This window comes from Tricharina praecox (assembly GCF_024521635.1).
Source record: "Tricharina praecox strain CBS 144465 chromosome Unknown BZA05scaffold_21, whole genome shotgun sequence".
Lineage (NCBI taxonomy): Eukaryota > Fungi > Ascomycota > Pezizomycetes > Pezizales > Pyronemataceae > Tricharina > Tricharina praecox.
This window is the reverse complement of record NW_026250423.1, coordinates 76708-97066: the sequence shown is the minus strand read 5'-3', so window position 1 is coordinate 97066 and position 20359 is coordinate 76708. Positions and strand designations below refer to the sequence as shown.

Genomic DNA, 20359 nt, shown 5'->3' with positions numbered 1-20359 from the left:
AACAGCCCGCCGCTCCCGCCGCTCCGGGTTCTCCGGGTGCTCGGTGGTCATTACGTAGAGTAGAACCTGGGATGGAGGCCGTCAGAACCGGGATGGGTAATTGAAAGAGGGAGATGCCGAAGTGAGCATGTACCATACTTGGGTGCTTGGCATGTATTGTACATATCTAGACGACTCGACGGCTCCTTCAGTTAGAGCAGAGCAGATTAGGTACTCTACTTGTACCATATGATACAAGGGAGACGGGAGAAGGAAGGGTATGTAAAATCTAGGCTCGACATACAAAGAGGGTATAATAGAAGGTAGAGGGTAGGGAAGGGAAACATACTCCGGAAAAGGGTGTACTTGTACAATACACGTATAGTACACTAGAGTACTTGCATCATTTCCTTCCTTTTTTCCTTTTCTCTTTTCCCTCCTTTCTCTCGAGAAAGGAGGAGAGAGAACTCGTGGTCTCCGATCTCCAACCAAAAATGAAGAAAAATGGGAAAATTGAAAATGCGCCAACGACTGTTTGGGCGGATGCTGCATTGCATGCAGTGCAGCATGCGCATTGCATCCACCACCACTACCAACATCTTCTTTACCACTATGTATGTACATACATCTACAGCCACCCGTATGTAAGTACCGGCCACTCGCCAGTAAATCCAGGCCTTATGTACTAGAAGTTAAGCGCAAAGCGCACTGCTTGCTGGCTGGCTGGTCAACGGTGCCTGCTGATTAGGGATGTGGCACTGTGGCTGGACGCTCTCTCCGGATACTTATTAATGCGTTCGAACTTCGTTGTGCTCGTTGTGCTTGTCGAGCCGTGGGGGTGGGGGGAGTGGGGGGAGTGGGGGCTTCGTTCGATCTACTAGCACTAGTACTGATAACTTCTTTGTTCGATGTGGATTGGGTTGCTGGGCGGGAATGAATGGGGTTTTATTTTATCCATTATTTGTTTTGCTTTTGGATTTTATTTTATGTACACTTCTAGGTACTTCTACTTTCGGTGGGCAGATGTCGAGACTTGGATCGAGATATAAGTGTCGCTACTTCCTTCGCTACTTCCTTCCTTCCTTGCTTCCATCGTTTCTTCCTTCGCACTCGCACTCGCACTCAAACAGGAACTCGAACAGGAGCAGGAACAGGCACTCGAACAGGAGCAGGAATAGGAACTCGAATAGGAACAACTTGCCTACTCGGGTGTCCTGGGTTGCTGGTTACGGGACGGGACGGGCGTCATCGGCGTGGAAACATCTGTCTGCGGGGCAGCCGTTGCGATGTTTCCCTTCCGTCATAGACAGTTAGATGAATAGAGTAGATGGAGTGATGTTATGGAACGACTTCTGTAACTTCTGGGACGAGTGCGACCCGGCTTCCGCCTGCCTGCCTGCCGCCCCCCGTCCGTACGACAGCGGAGTTCCCGTCCTGCCCCAGTGCTCCAGTGTCCACGTCCCACATCCACATCCCACGTCCCACATCCCACATCCCATATGCTGTCCCGACTTCCTACTTCCTTTCATAGCCGCCTGTTCGTACTCTACTCTACATAGGAAGTAGTTACGCTGGCTCCTCCTGGAGTCCTGGCAGGCGAGCGTTTATCCCCCCCCAACGGGAGGAGCGTTTCATCGCATCACATCGCATCACATCGCAGAGCCCACATGTGGAAGCCTTAGCTGCCCACGCAGTGCAGAGCAGCGCGACGAGCCCGTGCATTAACCAGCAGCTGGCTGGGAGATTCCGTGTCTACTTACATACGCACATACATACACAGGTACTCTACATAGGGTACGTACTCCACTGCCACTCCAGTCTCCACAGGTCAACAAGCTAGCCTAGAGCGGGCAGCTGCGGGATCCTTTCGTTTCGTTCGACGGGATGGGGAAGGAAGGAAGGAACAGACGACGACGACGCCGCAGAAGAAGAAACGAGACGAGAAGAAGCGGGCCGGTGGGTGTGAGTGTGGGTGTCCTCGTCTCGCGAGTGTCGTGCGTCTCCGGCACGGCCGCCATGCGCGGCGACATATCCGACATACGGTACATGCGCCGCTGCGCTGCTGCGCACACACAGGCCAGATCGGATCAGCGTTTGGGCGTTTGCCGTCTGGCACGTACTCTACGTACTATACCATACTATGGGAGGAGGAGGAGGAACGGGGGAGGAGGAATGGGGGGGGGGGGGGGCGGTAATATGGCTATGGCGGAAACGAAGGGAGCAGATTTTCCAATTCCATTTTACCGGAAGCCGAAGCCTGAAGCATGAAGCCTGAAGGGGCGGTCCGCGGTCCAGACGCTGGCTGGCGCGAGTGATGGCGTACCGTACCTACTACCTACTACCTACGGTACGCATCTACCGTATCGCGGCAAATGCCAATTGGACACTGGTAGTTGGTCGCATGATACACCTGCCAGACCAGTCCCATCCAGCGCCGGCAAAATGAGATGGGGTGGGTTTTTTCCTTCTTCTTTTCTTCTTTCTCGGAATAGCTTCCGGAAATCGTCGCGGAGGGCGGGAGGGACTTAGTTAACTGGTTACCGGCGGCTGCGATTGGTTGGGTGGTTGGCTGGGTGGTGGTGGTGCGTATCTAGGTAACTACGGTAATTCCGGGCTTGGAGGCGCGGTAGTTTGCCGCATCCAGTCAGTTGCGTGTGTGCTGCCTGGATGGCTGGTCGGCTGGGACTGGGCAGCGGGCTGGGATGTCGATTGGGATTCTGGCTGGCTGGCTGGACATGATAAGTTGCCAGCCCCGCAGTTGATAGATGGATGGATGGATGGATGGACGGATGGGTGGGTATTTACCTACTTATCTAGAGGGGAGGGGGGTTTGAAACACTGCTCAGCTGCAGGACCCCGATGAATGCAGCACTTGCCATCATCGCCACCACCCACCTTTTGGGGGGAGGGCACTCTGCTTTTTGGGTGTGTGGCAGTGGAGCGACGGTTGATCATGAGTCCAGCCTGCCTGTCTGCCTCTGGCTGGTTTTCTTTTGTTTTTGTTTTTGTTTTTGTTTTGTTTTTGTTTTTTGTTTTGACCTGATTGATTGATTTGATTTGATATATTGGAGGAGATAGATTGATTGCGCACCCACCTCCACCTTCACCTTCACCACCACCACCACCACCACCACCCCCACCAGTACCACCACCACCCCCTTTCAGCCCAGCCCAATCGTAACGGTGGATTGGATTCGCGCCGAGAAATTTATGTGCGTAGTGGGGAGTGGCGGATGGTGGTTGGTGGGTTGGGGGAGTGGCCAACCGCGCAAGCTGCACTCTGCGGATCACAACTATCACTCGCGCTCTGTAGATCCTCCTCCTCCTCCCCCAGCTGACGGCTACATAGAGTACTCTAGAGTAGCGATGGGACATCAGACTTTTTCTTTTCTTTTTCTCCCCAGGCTCGGCCGTTCTGGATACCGGTACTCCATCCTCCGGCTTGGTTCTACCGGCGCAATTGGGGTTTGTCGGCTCGAAGGGTTATCTCGCATAGGTAGACCCCACCACCACCTATACCACCACCTCGACAACCACCTCAACCACACACATGCCGTTTGCCCCAACATCATGCCCAACATCCACTCCAACAGAGTACAGTAGGCTTTCATTCATCCACTCACCAGGTCAGCCAAGCGACAATGGTGTGGGGGATTGAATCCGATTTGCACTGCACTGCACTGCAGTGCAGTGCCCAGTGCCTACCCAACATCTCTTGAGCTCCTCCTGCCAATAATTCAATTCCTGTTCTTCAGGCCGGGCGTCCTACATACATACCTACGTACGGTATGTACCACGGAACGACGCCATGCACAGGCACAGGCACTCATTGGCTCCGGAAATTTTCCCGCGCGCAATCTGGTGGGTGAGTGGGTGAGTGGGTGAGTGTCTACGCGCTCGCGCAGCAGAGTACTGCATGTGACGGTGGCACGACGGGCCTGAGACCTCTCCTTCAGTTTTTGTTTTGGGCACAACGGGAGCGGGCACAACCAACGGGAGCGGGGGCGGCACCCTCCTCCTTCTCCTCCTCCTCCTCCTCCGAGCCTATCATACGTGCGCTGGACGAAAAGAAACGAAACTGGCGGGAGTCGAGACGGGTTCTAGCCGGCGTACCTACCAGGTATGTATGTAAGTACACACGTAATTATCGAATCGGACGAGACTCCGGCGCCGTGGCTGAGGCGGTGATCGTCGCGTCGTGTGCGTGTGTGTGGCTCCGAGGCTCTGGATCCGCCGTTTAGAGTTGTATGTATGTATACCATCATGCGCGGGGAAAGCGATTGGCCGCGGGTGACTCGCTCCATGGTCGCTTGTTTCCGTGCGGGGAATGTGGGTGTGTGCGCGCATGTGTGTGTGAGTGTTGGAATGTGTGAAGAGGGAGGTCGCGCGAGTGAGACTTCGTGAGGGCGAGGGCGAGTGCATGGCTGAACTGTCTAGGTATCGATCGCATATCGAGTACGTGAGGGGGAGGGGGGCGGAATAAATTCGATGCAGTGCAGTCCATCCGAAAGAGGTGGGCCTGGCCATTGCGCACATACCTTCATACACCCTGTGCTGCTGCACCATTGCATCATGGTCGATCCGGAACACAGTAACACTTGGAGGGATGCTGTTCGAGCTTCGTTCGTGACATTCGCTGAGGATCAACAGCAGTGCAATACCGTCATGTAGCCGATGCTGGCTACCAGTGGCAGCGCCTTGTGCTCTTGCATGTACAGTATTGTAAACGCCGAGAGCCTGTGATGGAGAGCACTACGTACCGAAACCAGTTGTGCCCATCTGTAGCTGTGCGGTCGCTGCGGATGCCGATGCGGATGGGCGGACGGCAAAGCCCCCGTAGAGTAGAGCTTCGTGGCTTACTGAGAAGAGGTGATCGGCTGTGAGACCTTCTGAGGACCAGAAGTTAAAACCCATCCCGCCTTCGGAAAGAAGTTTGTACCCATACGTGATTCCAAAAGATAATCCTGTAGATGTTTGAATTGGTTCTTGGTTAAACGCAGGCAGCCGCTGCGGAATAGTGATGCACACAATAATCATTTGGATCTCCTACGGAGAGAGATCTTCCTGTTTTATTTTGCATGCAGCCTATCTAGACTATGGCGAACCAACGAAATCCTTTTCCTGCCCGCCCTGGCCAGTTGACGTGAAAGCCCCGGTACCGACCAGTCCGATGCGGCTCCCCACTTCCCCTGCCTATCCGCCTCGGGCCGACACAAGCAAAAAGTGAATTGGCAGTAAAGACCGGTATGGGCCTACATGCGCGTTCCTCCTGCTGCCACCTCGCCTCTCTCCCCCATCTTCCGCTTCGGCCCCAAGGAACTATTACCGTGTATCCTCATCCCCTAGGATTTACTATGGAGGGAGAGCGAGTGATTTCTGTGCATTAAAAACCGAGTCATCTCTCATGATACCCCAATTCCGTTTTCGAGGCAAGCGTGAGGACGTTAGGGCTTCGCCATTGCGGGTTGCGTGTCGTGAAGCCCTACTCGCGCCACAAAGACGCTCGTGACCGTGTGCCGTCAACAAAACCCCTCGGAAAGCTCCTGAGATTTTCTTCCTTCTCTTCTACTACACCATCCATCTGATCCAGAGAAGTCTCACATCGCGATCCCCACGAAAAGTTGTCAAGACAACTAACCTCCCACGACAAGAAGTAAGTAGAAATTCCAACTATCATATCTCCCCGTCCGTACATACTGATCTGGGGATCTAGAGAAATGGCTCGCAAGTCCACCCGCATCAGCGCTCGCAGCAGGGCCAAGGGGGCGTCTGCTGCTGATCCCAAGTCTGATGCTTCCGAGGACACCGAGGATGACAATGCTACCAAGAAGACCACCAGACGCAAGGTTATTCCCATCCGCAGGTCGGCCCGCAAGGTTGCCATGGCTTCCGCTCCCGCTGCCGCCACCCCCGTCGCCCCGGACTCCCCAGTCTCCCCAGTCGCCCCTGTTTCCCCAGCCCCTCATTCTGAGAGCGAGGTAAGTCCCCTTCCTATCCATCCATCCAGCCAGCCCCTAACATCCCGTCCCAGGTTGAGAAGTCTAAGCCGACGGTCGGTGGCAAAGGTATCTTGACAGCCGAGATGGTTGCGATCATGATGGCCGGACGACGGGTAAGCCCTCTTTCACATTTAAGATGCACTCAGCCAACATCCTTTAGGTCACCCCCAAGAAAGCCGAAAAGAAGCCTCCAATGAAAGAGAGCACCTTTTTTTACACCATGAAGCCTCATGCCTTCGTGGCTTTGTCTGCCAAGGGTGATTTTGAGGGTGCCCGCTTCCACCTCGCGGGAGACAAGCCTTGCCGCCTCCCCAAGCATCTGCCCAAGATTACGCTTACGGTACCTGTTGGGTTGAATGTTTTGATCCCCAAGGTTCTCGACGTTAATGGTGGAACCATTGAGTAAGTCCAAGCCATGACTGCAGTCCGCGGTCATGCTGCGACTGGCACTCTTCATCTTGTTGTCGTTCTCTTGGGAGTAAACTGGGTTTTCTGGGTCCTTCTTCTTGTCTTTTCTTTCCTTTCTTTCGCAGGTTCCTTCCCATAGTGATACCTGATGTGTGGTGGCGATGCACATTCATCCCTCTGTAACTGCTTTGTATCCGTCTCTTCTTCTTCTTTCTCTTCACCCCTACACTTTTAGTATCTCCCACTTCTTTCTTTCTTTCTTTCTTGCTTTCTTTCCGATACGCCACGGTTCAAGCTTTGAGCTTCGAACTCTCACCACAGCCTTTTCCAGGCCATTCCTGCGGTACGTACACCCCCTCACTCCCCATCACTCGGCGGTTTGGATTTCATCTTTAGAGATGACCACCCGCAACCTTCGTCCATGGAGGTCTGCGCAGCACGAAGTCTTCTAATCCCGCAGCTGGCAGGGTAGCACCACGGGCATAAGGACACCAACCACCGAGGCGAGCCGCCCCTCGAACCACCCGAACCACCCAAAGATCGCACTCGATTTGGGTTCAACGACGCCTCGAGCACAGACTCGAAACCGAGGGTCGCCGCCACACGAGGGTGTAGTCCGATCCTGTACCTTCCGTAAGCGGTCCATCCAGTATCCCCAATCCCCTTCCTGTCTGGAGCTGCTGGCATCGCTGACAAGGAGAATGAGGAGGAGAAGACCGTTTCTTCCTTGGCCCAGCCGCGACATGCGACCCGGGTATGCAAGCCACGCACATCGAGGGCGGAGAATGGTACTTCTCGGGGGGTAGGCTACTCAATCCGCGGCGACACTGTGATACTGGAGGACACCAATGTCCATTCCCACCGGCGTCGACCTCCGCACGCAGCCTGGAACTCAAGCCTCAAGGCGGCGGGAGAGAGTTCCTTTACCGGCCCTCGTATCACACATCGCATCCCAAACAACAAAGGATTACATTCAGCAGTTCGGTGTCCCATACACACCCCCCACGTCGAGCCGGCCCGAGTCCACTGAGACCACTCTTAGTCGGGCGATATTCCGCACGCGTGAGCGCCCCTGACGCGAAGTTCAACGCCGGTGGTCCGTGACGTGCAAATGACTACTTCACTGCATCACTGCATGTCCTGGGGATCCGCAAGGGAGAATGTTCAGTGTTCCGCAGCCGCGGCGAGGCCTGCTGGACGGCTGACGACTGGCGAGGATTTGGAAAACGCTATCGCTGTCCAGACGGCCTGGCGAGAGATGTAGGCGGAGAGGAAACATCTACTAGTACAGTGCCGTTGCTCGGCACACTCAACCTCCCGAAAGCGCGGATACTATCATACCTACCTAGCGGTAGCGGTACGCCGTGGGGAAGGGAGGGGGAGGAAGACGCAGCGGACGAAGCAGCGGGCGTGGTCATGCATGACGGGTTTATTTCCGTGCTTCCCCGTGCCATCACTTTCGGCCGACCGCTGGTTCGGGCGCCCAGCACCCGCGAGACGAGATGGAGACACCGACTCCCGGGTCCCGAGAGCATTGGACGGAACACTTATCCATCATACCACGATCCAGCCGATGGTCGACGGACGACGGGTCGTCTATAACATAACGGAACCGACAAAAGAAAAGAAAACAAAGAAAACCCCCCATCGACCTCAGGATTCGGGGAATAACCATCCAGTCGCCGCAACCCCCAGCAGCCTGCAGGCACTCGCGAGTACAAGCATTCACACCTGCGGTCAGTACTAGGGGAACAAAAAGTACATACATACAAAAAAAAACCCCCAGCGACCTCGGGATTCGGGAATAACCACGCAGTCGCCGTAACCCGCAACCCCCAGCAGCCAGCAGGCACTCGCGAGTATCTACCTACCGGTATTTACACCTGCGGCCAGTACTACGGAAACAAAAAGTCATATGGATACTCTAACTACAGCTCACTCGGCGGTACCGATCTCCGATCTCTAACCTCGCTGTAGGGCATCCACAGCGACCTGCACCTTCCTCCTCATCCCCATCCTCATCCTCCGCGCATAGTACGCGCGCTCTGTTCCCGCCGATATCAGTCCCCAGCGGTCACAGCCGTATGCTGTATCTATGGACGACTGTTGACGTTTTGGTGGTGGATATGCGTGACAATATTCAACCGAATATCTAAGATGTCTAAGATGCCGTCTAGCTATAGTAGGTGGACGGACAGGACCAGACCCTTTCACAGGTATCATTGGAAGACAGTAGATCCCCAATCGTACAGAAAAGCGAGCAGATACCTAGTCGTCAGAACATGAGATATATGAGCAATCCACAAGTCAGCCGTATGATAAGAAGAAACAAACACATGACACATGACAAACAGTGGAACAAACAGTGAAACAAGCGCGTGACAATTCCTGGAAACCAGCAAACGAGTGATAGGTATCCGTGAAGGATGAATTAGATTGGACAAACAGGAGACAATCAACGACTGTTGAAGTTTTGGTGGTGGATATGCGTGATAACATTCAACCGAATACCCAAGGTGTCTAAGATGTCGTCCAGCTAGGATGGCAGGATCAAGCCCTTTTACAGGTACCAAGACAGCAGTTCCTCAATCGTACAGAAATGAGAGAGCAAATAGTACATATGACCAGAACATGAGAGAAACAAACGCGTGAATAGGTAGGAAACCAGCAAGCGAGTGACACCGATGTATGGGTGGATGAGTAGCTGGGTAGGCTTCGACAATGATCCGCCAACGACCGAGCCTACGCCAGGCCTGCCTGCCTGCCTGCATGCATGCATTGCACACCCGCAACCCGTAACCCGTGAGCGATACTTTTAGGCCTCTGTCTACTGTATGTACTTGCATCACGCTTCGCTCGGACCGTTCCGTCACGATTCACACCACGTTGAGCACGTTGAGCATTCTGAGCACGTTGAGCACGATTCATTTCATGGCATCGGCAAATATACTTCTTTTATATACCGAATATATCATACGTACAGGCACCTTACTAAACTCTCTCGAGATCTACTACGATATGATACCATGTATACGGTAGCCAAACGAAAAAATTGAAATAACGGTTTCATCAAGAGGACTAATATTAACAACGAAAAATGGTATGAGTAGAGGAAAGGAGGAGTAAAGAAAGACCAGTGTACTGAGACAAAAACGAAAGAAAAAAGTAGAAAAGAAAAAGGGAAAAGGAAAAGAAAAGAAAAAAAGAAAGAAAAAGAAGAAAGAAAAAAAAGGTAAAAAAGCAAAAGAAATAGAAATAGAAAATAGAAAATAAGAAGTAAAATAAGAAGAAAAAGAAAAAGAAAAAGAATGAAAGCGAATGAAACCCCGACACTTCACTTCATCAATAAAGTTTTGGCATTCAGAGTATCGTCTCGTGCACAGCCAGCCATTCTCTGCCATTCTGCCTCCTACCCGCTCCCCTACTCCTCCTCAATCAATATCGCAGCACAAACGTACAGAGAGACGAACAACCACAACCACAACCACAACCACAACCACAACCACAACCACAACCACACACAAAAAACCAAGATATGAAAAGCGCAAATCAAAGGATTGAAAGCTAGTTGGAGAGCAAGAGAGCAAGAGACACACACGCAGAGGCAGAGGAGAAGAGTCGATCGAAACAAAACCATCATCAATCAAAAGAGGCCCCCCCCCAACCCCCACCCCCCATCCCCACCACGAAGCAGACAGACAGACAGACAGACGGAAATAACGAAAACCCCATGCAATGCTACTACTACTACTACTGATATATCTCATCGAAAAGCCCAGCGCCTATCACGCAGAACAAAATCCCCGAGAAAATGAAGAGGAAGAGAAAGAAGAAAGGAAAAAAAAACAACTATGAGCAAAAAAAAAAGACACGAGAACAGAATTGGCTGCGAGCCAGAAGTAAAGCACCCGACTAAAAGCGTAGGTATGATTATTGCCTGGCTCGGGGTGGGATCAGACAACATCTGCAATGACAACTAAACCAGGCGTAATCCTATCCCCAAATTAACCAGCCAATCCGTCTATCCGTCACCGGCGCAAAAAAAAAAAGAAACAGAACAAGAGGAAACACGAATCGACGAGAGGAAATGGAGATGAGAATAGTAAGGAAAAGAAAAAAGGAAGGGGGTTTTTTGCGCCAGCGGTACAACCGATTGATGGTGCCGCCCGGGGACGTGTCGTGTCGTATCGTTTATTGAAAGTTCCTTTTCGACTCGCCTCATCGTCGTCGCCGCCACCACCTTACAAGATGACGCAACTGCCGCAGCAGCCTGCGTTGTTGTCTTGTTCCTTGTTGTATCCTGGGCCACCGCCGGCTCCACCGTTGCCACCGCTTTGGGTACCGGGACCTCCACCCGGCGAGGCCGAACCTCCGGCCTGGTCTTTGTTGTACCGACGGATCTCACGGACCAAGTTGTAGAAGGCCTCGTCAACATTGATTCTAGCTTTCGCCGAGGTTTCGATGAACCGGCACGAGAAGTGGGCGGCCAAGTCACGGCCCTCTGAGAGAAAGAAAAAACATCAGCATCGAGGACGGTGAGAACGGTAAGGCACATGGGCGGCGGCGGGCACGAGGTCCCACGGTGGCGCCAATGTCCACAACATACCTTGCTGACTGACAGCCCGATCCATGTCCAGATCGCACTTGTTTCCCACGACAATCACCGGGAAGTAATCCTTGTCCTTCACTCGCAGAATCTGTTGTTGGAATGTGGCAATCTCGATGAAACTCGTCCGGCTGGTGATGGAGTAGACCAAGAGGAAGCCTTCTCCCGTGCGCATGTACTGCTCCCGCATCGCAGAGTACTCTTCCTGGCCTGCGGTATCCAACACGTCGAGAAGTGCGACTTCATCGTCAATCACGCACTGCTTGCGGTACGAGTCTGGTGGTGGTGGCGTGTGTTAGCACCGAGTCCGGCGACAGCGGAGGGAAGGGTTGTGGAGCTATCGTGTACCTTCAATTGTAGGGTCATACTCGTCCACAAAGTGACTCTGGATGAGCTGGATCGTTAAACACGATTTGCCGACGCCTCCTCCTCCTACCACGACCAATTTGTATTCGCGCAGAAACTGTGCCTGTAACGAATGGAATCAGCACCCGCGAGAACGTGCAATAGCGATGGTCGCCACAAGCGAGGATTAAGGGGTAACTTGTGGCGGTGATGGACGGGAGACAACGTACGGGAGACATGATGTGTGTGGTGTTGTTGTTGATGGTGTTGGTGTTGAGAGAGTTTCCTGTTGACGGAGGATGAATGCTTTATCGCTGCGACGTCTGTGTGATGTGCGATGAGGCCCGAGTCCGATGGTTGAAGAAGGTGGAGGCGTTTTTTTCTTTTGAGTGGTCAAGGTTCGGCTTTGCATGTCCTGGGTCAGCACGGCGGCACTTTGAATCGAGGAGTGGGCGTGCGCGTTCGCTTTCTCCAGCACCCCTCCTCTCTCTCTCTTTCTCTCTCTCTTTCTCTCTCTCCTCCGCCCCTATACGGTTTCGCGGTACGGGATTGGCGAGAGAGTGGCGGCGGTCGGACTAGCATAGCAATGCATTGTACTCACATTGGTCTCTCTTCTGTATCTCTCTCTCTTCTGGTAGCAAGTCCTTTTCGATGTTTTATTTTTTATTTTTTATCGCGATGGAGGGATCCTCGAAAGTGTTCGGGATGGGCGATTACTTTGTCGAAACGAGCGAGGGCCTGGACGAGTTTGGGGAGAGGGTGGAGGGTGGGGGGGTGGTGGTGGAGGTGGTGGTGGTGGGTGGGAGCGTGGGTGGGAGGAGGAGCAGGAAGGAGGCTGGCGAGAGAGATGATGGGGATGGTGTCGGTCGTCCACAGCAGACTGCGACCGGGATTCGAGAGCGAGGGAGGGGGGTGTTGTGGAGCTAGTGCGGAGGCTAGCCTGTTCAGCATCCTACTCGAGATGGGCTCCGCGAATGAGAACACCAAACTGCATCGGTGTGGACTGACAAGGGAGCACGCAGGCGCAGAATCTTATAACTAGAGTAACTCACCTCCACAAGCACAGCGGTTGGTGTAGGTAGATAACTAGAGCAGGTAACTACACTTGTATGTGGGTAGAGTACCAGTACATGAGGACTTGCAGAACCCTGGTACCCGTGGGTATACATGGGAGGTACAATGGGTACTTTCGCTTTCTACATGCGTGTGGTTTGTGGCTGACTGATGTTTGCTTTGTGATGGCAAGTTGGCAACCCCCCGAGCCCAAGTCGCGCCGGAAGAGGTGGTCCAGCTTCGGGGCCATGGGTGCTGGGTACGTACGGTATTAGGTAGCTATCCTCGGGCGGTAAAGAGATATGTATCAGGAAGAAAGAAAGAAAAGCAATCGCAATTGATCGCCGAGCATCACCACCACCACTACCAACCTCGTCCACGGGCATTCTCACTACCGCTCAACGTCTGTGAGCCCCCGTCCGCTCCGAAGCACAGCCGACTGCGGGGGGGATGCCAACAACGCTCCCCCCGACCATGGAGATCCTTTCGAATGACGCACAGTACAGTAGATCCGTTCCGCGATCGCTACGGTCGGCTCTCCGACATAGTCCGAGCAGCACGGAGTCGGAGTCGGACTCGCGAAGGCTCTGGTTCTTTGGCTATCCGGTTCACCCGCGACAGAGTGGGTGCGGTGGCTGGTCTCCTGGTTGGAGTATCTCGATTCTCCACTTCATAGTACGTACGTCCATGGCCTGGTAACTTGAACTCCGAACGACTATAGCTGGTAGAGTACTATACCTCCTCTGTAGGAGATTGGCTGGTCGAGTGATAGGAGGAGGAGGAGGAGGAGGAGGTGAATGAGGAGGAGCCTGGAGGTGAAAGCCTGAAGGAGCCATCTATCAAGAACTTGACCGATTGATTATTGTTGGCACACCTTGAAGTTACCCAACGGACCTATCTCCAATCCTTCATGCTCCTTCTGCGAACCAAACCGCGGTATATACAGTTAAAAAAAACAAATAGATAGGAGCCCAATGTCATGTACCGTTGTCGATCCGCAGAGCCCTTTCGCTGATCGGCAGGCTGTGGCCTCGGTGAGAAGCCAAACCGTCGTTTGCACTCTCAAGGCTCCGGCCTGCGGTCAGAAGAAGGCGGCGAACCGGACGTCGACGGACGCGCGGTAGGCATCGTAGATTGAAGATGTGCACTGCAAGAGTATCTGTATACCGGTATCTAAGTACTCGTAGTCAACTACCTACGTGGAGGTAGATAACCAAGTAACCACCCTACACATTCTAATGTAAAGTACTCTACACATCGCACATCGTACACATCGTACATACACAACCAGAGCATACATAGAGTACTCTACATACACAACCAGAGCACTAGAGTAAGGTAGATTACCTCCCCGATCAACCAGCAAACCAGATCGAAGGCAGAGAGAATCTTCTTAATCGCCAAGCCACCACACTTCACGCTACGCCACGCCACGCCACGCCACGCCACGCCACCATCCTATCCCAGCCCAATCCGGAACGCACGAGCGCTGCGACGAGGTGAAAATGAGATCGCATCTGCGGTTCACGGTCGATCACTCTACTCTACTCTGGTGATCAGCGCGGGCGGGCCGGCCGGATGTCTGCACGTATTCATGTATGTACTCTACAGCTTATGTATGCATATGTAGAGTAGAGTACAGGCTCGGTAGCTGGTTCTAAAATGGTATGCATAAGCTGTACTGTACATTCGTCGACAGCTCGACGTCCGGACTCCACAGAACCTCGAGCTCGCAAGCTCCCGGCCAGCTCCGTCCGTGAGCAATGAGCGTCCCTGGATGCATACACACCTACATAACAAACGTTCTGGTCGCAAAAACAACCCGCGAACTTCGAACCACGGCGGCGAGTCCTCAACTCAACTCTAGAGCATCGCGGCGTACCGTAGGTACTCTACCCATAGCTACTAGCAGTAGCAGTACCTACCAGCAGGTATGTAGGGACTTCCTCCCACGCACGTCCGGCTGTTGGCGAACTCTCGCTTCGCTTCCGGATAATGCACTAGCCGCTTACCTATGCGTGTAGCATACATACATAACGGCAAGCCCCCTCCCTCTCTACCTCCCTCCCTCCCTCGAAGCAGTATGTACTTCCATACAGCAGCTGCGAAGATTCGAATTTCGGATTTCGAAGGAACCCTGCAGGATGCGAGAACGAACGAAAGGTGGCGGCGGCAGAAGCAGCAGTAGCATGAAGCAGAAGCAGAAGCAGCAGAAGCATGCAGCATGAAGACCACGCGAGATAGTGTGAGCACACTGTATGTAGGTGCATAGGTGCATAGGTAGGGGGATGCCGTGCTTCGTTATATAGAACTATTACTGTGTCAACGTTAACGTCAAATTTAAAGATGGAGATGGAGGGCCGTCGAGGTGCTGGATGGATCATAGGGTTAACTGACTACCTACCTATGGCGAGTACCTGCGTAGAGTACCTATCGTCTCGGAGAGTAGCCCTCGCGAGCGACATCCGCGAGGCCAAGATTCGGGGAAGCCGCCAGACTGGCAGTCCGGTGGGATCATAGCTGATTACAGATATGTTCCGGCGGCAGGTTTCCTACATTGTCTATGTACAAGCGTGAGCATGCCCCCGAAACCGTACTACTCTGTACATACGGCAGAATACGAACTCATATAGGCGACTTTCTCCAGAGCTCGCCCGCTCTCGATTTTCCTCGCCTCCAGTATGCAGGTATGCGCATGTCAAGCAGGCAAGCAGGTAAGCCATCGCGATTCACGACAACTACATACGGTATCCATCACGTCGCTACTCTCCCTACATACGCAAGCTTCGAAGAACCGACAGGACAGAACCGACAGGACAGAACCGACAGGACAGAACCGACAGGACAGAACCGACAGGACAGAACCGACAGGACAGAACCGACAGAACCGACAGAACCTAACTTTGCATATGTACAAGCGAATTCTCGAAGGCTGGAAACACTCCGGCGGATCTTGGCGCAGTCTTTTCGTTAAGGTTGAATTGAATCGGTGTTTATGCTATGTACAGGTGTAGGCGCTCAGATCAGGGCAGGGCGGGTTTGTCTCGGAGCTTCAGATGCCGAACCCTACAGGTACTCATACATACTACCAGAGTGGGTATACCTACTACCGGTACTGATATGGGTAGAGTACCCTCGATCGTTGTTATCTCTCTGTAACCGCTGCAAATTCAACATAGCAACCACCGTGGGCCGAATCAAAATCCTACATATTCGAGTTTCCACACAGTCCTTGGGTTTGTCAGCGAAAGATTCCACCCCCTATGTAACTTTACCGACCGGTGTTGGCTGCTGGCTCGTGATCGCCATCATGGTAGGTTGTGGTGCGGCGAGGTCGCGGCGTTAACGTGGCGTTAACGCAAGGCGGTGCGGATGTCGCCTGGCTTCACGTTGCCGATAGGGAGAGAGGGAGGGAGAGGGAGGGAGGGAGAGAAATTCGATACCGTCGCATACGGCCTTTACAGACTAGAGTACGGTGCTTGGGTATAACGTTGTCGATAGGACCGTCAGGTTTATATAGCGATGAATCATGATTGACTCTATGAGTGATGTGAATCACAACAGCCTCTACCACCACCACCGCCATCCGAACGGCAAGCTTCGTTTACTTGTGGGGCCTTGTCTGTTGCGTTGAGAGACCTGGGAGGAATCAACGAAGGAATGTAAAGCTTCGTTTACTCGTGGAGCCTTGCCGCCGCTGTGTCTACATAAACGAAGGAATGTAATCCTCCAAGGCAGCAGGCGGCAGGCGGCAGGTAGCAGCAGGCGGCAAGCAGCCACTCGTATGTAACGGAAAAGGCTATCACGGTCCACACATGTCTATGCGTATGTTATCCTCGCCTCCGGCCCTCCACACAGCATATGATAAGCGGTTACATCCAAGCCCGCCCGTATTTATGGTATTTGGTGCAAGGGACGCGGGAGCACTCACGAGTCGCGATTCACGAATCATCAGCGACGAAGCTAGGCAGCAAGGTGCAGGTCCAAGTGGGACGTATGGATAGGGCTGAACTGCCGAGTCTCGCGAAGTTGCACTTTGTCTGTGTAGACTCTGGAGTACATAGCATCTGCTGAAGAATATCTCAACTGCAATTGTCACTGCGAGTCTGCGAGCCATTGCCTTGAAGGGCGGCAGGTGGTTGCAATGAGGACTGCGACTTGGCCTAGACGGATGTCGTGTGTGAGTTGACGGTCCATTGCATCCAGGGGACACACACCCTCTTCCTCTCTCTCTTCGCTTCCACTTCATCCTTCATCCTTCATCACTACATACTCGAGCCCCTCATGTCTGGGTACAATTTCCATATCTTCACCGTCATTCGCCACACCTTGACGACGACATGTATGTTTGTAGGTACGCCTTCAAGTAGGTATTGTGATATCTATCGTGTCGTTAGAATGTGTTCGATCGGGACCCGAAAACAAAGCTGGGCGAGTCGAGGCTCTCCACAATGCTCGAACATCTCCAAACGATGGCAGAATGGGTCGGGTGAATAGTGGTCCGTTCGGTGCGGTCATTGTCGCTCGAGTCGATACCCGTGAATGGAGTCGGAAATGCAGTCGAGAACCACTACCTCACACCGTGGATAAGAGAACGGGTGACCAGCAGTGAAGAACGAGTGGACAAGTGCAGTCTAGCTTTTCCAAGTAGAGCTCCCTTGAACCCCACTGGCGGGTAGGGTCTGTAAAGCGTGATGCTCCGTATTCGTCGTGGCTGAAGTACCAGGTACCACATGTCTTTCGCGAGACCTAACGGGCACTTATGATCAGCTGCCTCGCGTCACGGAATGTCCCTTGGAAACATCAGCAGATATCGCAGGAAACTGGCAGTGGCGTCCTTTTTGAAGCATCAACGGACGAGAGGTTGTTACTCATGGAAATCTGGAGCGCCAAACGGCTCCAAAATCTTTCATCGGATCCAGATCTAGGATACCTATGGAAAGCGCAGGGCGGGGGATCGACTCACAAGAACCCTGCGAACGGCAAGCTTTCCATTGGCGGGTTTGCGGGGGAGACTTTGTTCCAAGGCGGTGCATGTGTTGCGTCAGGTGCAACGGATGGTATCGGATGACGACGCTCGCAACCTTCTTTCCCCCGTAATCTTCAACTCATCTCTTTCCTCGACTCCGACTCGACTCAACTCGAGTCGCCACGGATATTCGACAAGCACCAACCAACTGCACTCAAGAACCGATACCCAACCCACGAAACCACCACCCCAGTAGCCTCGAAAACGATGTGCTCGTCAGACTGTTTCTTGATCGTTCTCGCCATCCTGTTCCCGCCTCTTCCCGGTAAGAAACTTCCGATTCCTCGGAAGTCCAAAAGCTCGATACTGACAGCTCTTATGTAGTCTGGGTGAAGCGAGGAATCTGCTCCTGCGATTCGCTCATCAACATTGCACTGTGCATGTTGGGCTTTGTACGTCTCCGCGCGACGACCCCCCACTTCCCCGCCCAAGTCACTAACCCTCCTGCCCCGCTACCTAGGTCCCCGGACTTCTGCATGCATGGTACATCGTCGCGAAATACCCCGACGCCTTTGACGAGTACGACTACCAACAAATCGACCAAGAGTCCGGGCAGCCACGCGGAGTGATCGTGTACTCGGCGACGCCGTCACGCGGTTGCGGTCGGCAGCAACCGCCGCCCCGTCACCCGCGCCTGGTGTATACACCGGCGTCTCCGCCGCACCAGCAGTGTTACGGCAGCTTCAACGTCGCGCCCGCTTCGGAACCACACCAAGCGGCGGCCGGCAGCAGCAGCAGAACGGGTCCCCAGACGCAGGGGGAGGAGCCTCCGAGCTATGCTAGTGTTGTTAAGGGCGACAATAAAGTTCAGCATGATTAGCGGCTTGTGAGTTTCCGGCGCTGGCCGGCGTGGAGGTGGAAGTACGGAACTTGATGCTATGCATACAGACATGTGTGTAGCTATATACTCTACACGCGTCCCCGCGACAACTCGTACTGCATGCCGTGCAGCTTCATTTTGATATTGTAACAGTACCTGGCGGAGTTTTGGGAGGTTTTGATTTTTCTTGCGTTGATGGGCGCGTACGATGCGATGAGATGGAGTCGAATGGCGATGTGTCGATTGAAATGTGCTTTGCTTCTTTGCCTTTGTCTGGTGGTTTCGTTTTTCTACCGTTTTTATGCCCTACCGACTGTTGCGGTTTTCGTCGTGCTCATCTCATCTTATTTCTATGGCTATAGGATTAATGGCATGGACCAAATATTTGATATCTACACCAGTTCCCCTAGATAGTAACTAGTGCTCGCGACTGTCGCCCCACTTTTATCTAGGAACCCTTTCTCCGCCGTGATGCATTGGTAAGCCTACTAAAGCCACACGGATGTAGGAAAGTGTATATCCAACGCGCCCATACTCCGATCCCGAAGATAGCCAGCAGCCAGCAGCCACACCAGTGCACAAACACCGAGCTTGATGGCGTAACGCGTGCAGCACAGCTCGTCATTCATAGCTATGGAGGGCAGGCGGTGCGGGAATCACTGCGTCGGATGTCCGACTGACTGCGGCGGATCTATGATACGAGCGCCCCCGCAATTACAAATCCCTCTCAGCCTCCCCCGCATTCCGCATCCTGTGTATGTAGTTAACAATCAGGGCACGGCGTATGTATATGTATAATACCAATGGTCCGGCTTGCGAATATCATCATACGAAGACTATCGCACCCGCTATATCCGCCACATAAATACATCTCCGCCCTCATTCCCACCATCTCAATCTCGATCTTAGTCACCCCCCCTCCACGCCATTCCCCCCACAGCCGTCCGTTCTCCGCACATATCAATTCCGCGATGTCGCGACTCCCGCAAACCCAGCGTGCGCTGCAGTTCAACCGCGTCGGCGGGCCCGAGGTCCTCGAAATCGCCACTTCCGCCCCGCTGCCCTCCATCAAGCCCGACCAAATCCTCGTCAAGAACGCCTACGCTGGCGTGAACTACATCGACACTGTTTGTCTCCCCCCCCCCCGTTTCTCTCGCGATTGACACTAGGAAGCATTGCCCCTGACACGTCCGTCTGTCCGTGCTAGTACTTCCGCGGCGGCGTATACCCCGCTTCGCCGCTGCCGTACACGCTCGGTCGCGAGGGCGAGGGCACCATAGTAGCTATCGGCAGCTCCGTGACCGACTACAAAGTCGGCGACTACGTCGGGTACATGGGGCCAGAGTCGCAAGCGGAGTACACTGCCGTGAGCGCGAACTATGTGATCGCTGTGCCGGCCGGCGTCGAGCCGGGGGTGACCGCCGCCGTGCTGCTGCAGGGCCTCACTGCGTTCACGCTGATCCGCGATGCGCACGAGGTTAAGAGGGGAGATGCCGTGCTGGTGCATGCCGCTGCGGGAGGTGTGGGATTGCTGCTGTGTCAGCTCCTCAGGGCTGTGGGTGCGGGTACCATTATTGCGACGGCGTCGACGAAGGAGAAGTTGCAGCTGGCGGAGAAGAACGGGGCCACGCATGGGATTGATTACTCCAAGGAGGACTGGGTGGCGCGCGTTAAGGAGATTACTGGGGGCCAGGGCGTGATTGCGGTTTTCGATGGTGTGGGTAAGTCGACGTTCGACGGCGACCTGGAAGTGCTGGCGAGGAAGGGCAGTCTCGTGTCGTTTGGCAATGCCAGTGGTGTCGTCCCGCCGTTCTCTATCGGACGGCTGTCGGCGAAGAACCTGAAGGTCTTGAGGCCGACGCTGTTTATGTACCTCACCACGAAGGAGGAGTTTACGGAGGCGGCGACTGAGTTGCTGCGGTTTGTAAAGGAGAAGAAGGTGGATGTTAAGATCCACAAGATCTACTCGTTGGAGGAGGCACAGCAGGCACATAAGGTACGTTTGTCTTATCATCGAGTGTGTGTGAGAGATATATTGACGAGTTTGCAGGATATCGAGGGACGAGGCACCACAGGAAAGCTTGTATACAAATTGTAGATGTGCGTATATAGCAAGCTAT

At 53.6% G+C, this 20359-nt stretch overlaps 6 protein-coding genes across 6 annotated transcripts; 4 read left to right on the top strand and 2 right to left on the bottom strand.

Annotated features, from left to right (window-relative positions):
* Positions 1–891: 891 nt before the first annotated feature.
* Positions 892–1344, top strand: BZA05DRAFT_404873 (uncharacterized protein). The gene has a single exon (XM_051484361.1). The coding sequence runs from the start codon at positions 913–915 to the stop codon at positions 1291–1293; it is 381 nt and encodes a 126-aa protein (XP_051337265.1). The 5' UTR covers positions 892–912; the 3' UTR covers positions 1294–1344.
* A 1364-nt stretch (positions 1345–2708) lies between these two features.
* On the top strand, positions 2709–3074 carry BZA05DRAFT_404869 (uncharacterized protein; the record flags this gene model as incomplete). The annotated part of the gene is made up of 1 exon (XM_051484360.1): positions 2709–3074. A coding segment is annotated over exon 1 (188 nt), but the record flags the coding sequence as incomplete, so codon positions are not given.
* Positions 3075–10488: 7414 nt separating this feature from the next.
* BZA05DRAFT_123494 (24 kDa ras-like protein) lies at positions 10489–11683 on the bottom strand. The gene is made up of 4 exons (XM_051478711.1): positions 11568–11683; positions 11341–11461; positions 10993–11268; positions 10489–10887 (listed from the first exon to the last, which is right to left on the bottom strand). The coding sequence occupies exons 1-4, from the start codon at positions 11574–11576 to the stop codon at positions 10628–10630; spliced, it is 666 nt and encodes a 221-aa protein (XP_051337263.1). The 5' UTR covers positions 11577–11683; the 3' UTR covers positions 10489–10627.
* A 2796-nt stretch (positions 11684–14479) lies between these two features.
* Positions 14480–15203, bottom strand: BZA05DRAFT_437836 (uncharacterized protein; the record flags this gene model as incomplete). The annotated part of the gene is made up of 2 exons (XM_051486461.1): positions 14795–15203; positions 14480–14707 (listed from the first exon to the last, which is right to left on the bottom strand). Coding segments are annotated over exons 1-2 (288 nt in total), but the record flags the coding sequence as incomplete, so codon positions are not given.
* Positions 15204–17424: 2221 nt separating this feature from the next.
* On the top strand, positions 17425–18708 carry BZA05DRAFT_376574 (uncharacterized protein). Its single transcript, XM_051481821.1, has 3 exons — positions 17425–17684; positions 17744–17811; positions 17880–18708. Exons 1-3 carry the CDS (start codon positions 17627–17629, stop codon positions 18237–18239), a joined length of 486 nt encoding a protein of 161 aa, XP_051337261.1. The 5' UTR covers positions 17425–17626; the 3' UTR covers positions 18240–18708.
* Positions 18709–19210: 502 nt separating this feature from the next.
* BZA05DRAFT_446942 (uncharacterized protein) lies at positions 19211–20337 on the top strand (the record flags this gene model as incomplete). The annotated part of the gene is made up of 3 exons (XM_051487118.1): positions 19211–19366; positions 19447–20235; positions 20290–20337. The coding sequence occupies 3 exons, from the start codon at positions 19211–19213 to the stop codon at positions 20335–20337; spliced, it is 993 nt and encodes a 330-aa protein (XP_051337260.1).
* Positions 20338–20359: the final 22 nt, after the last annotated feature.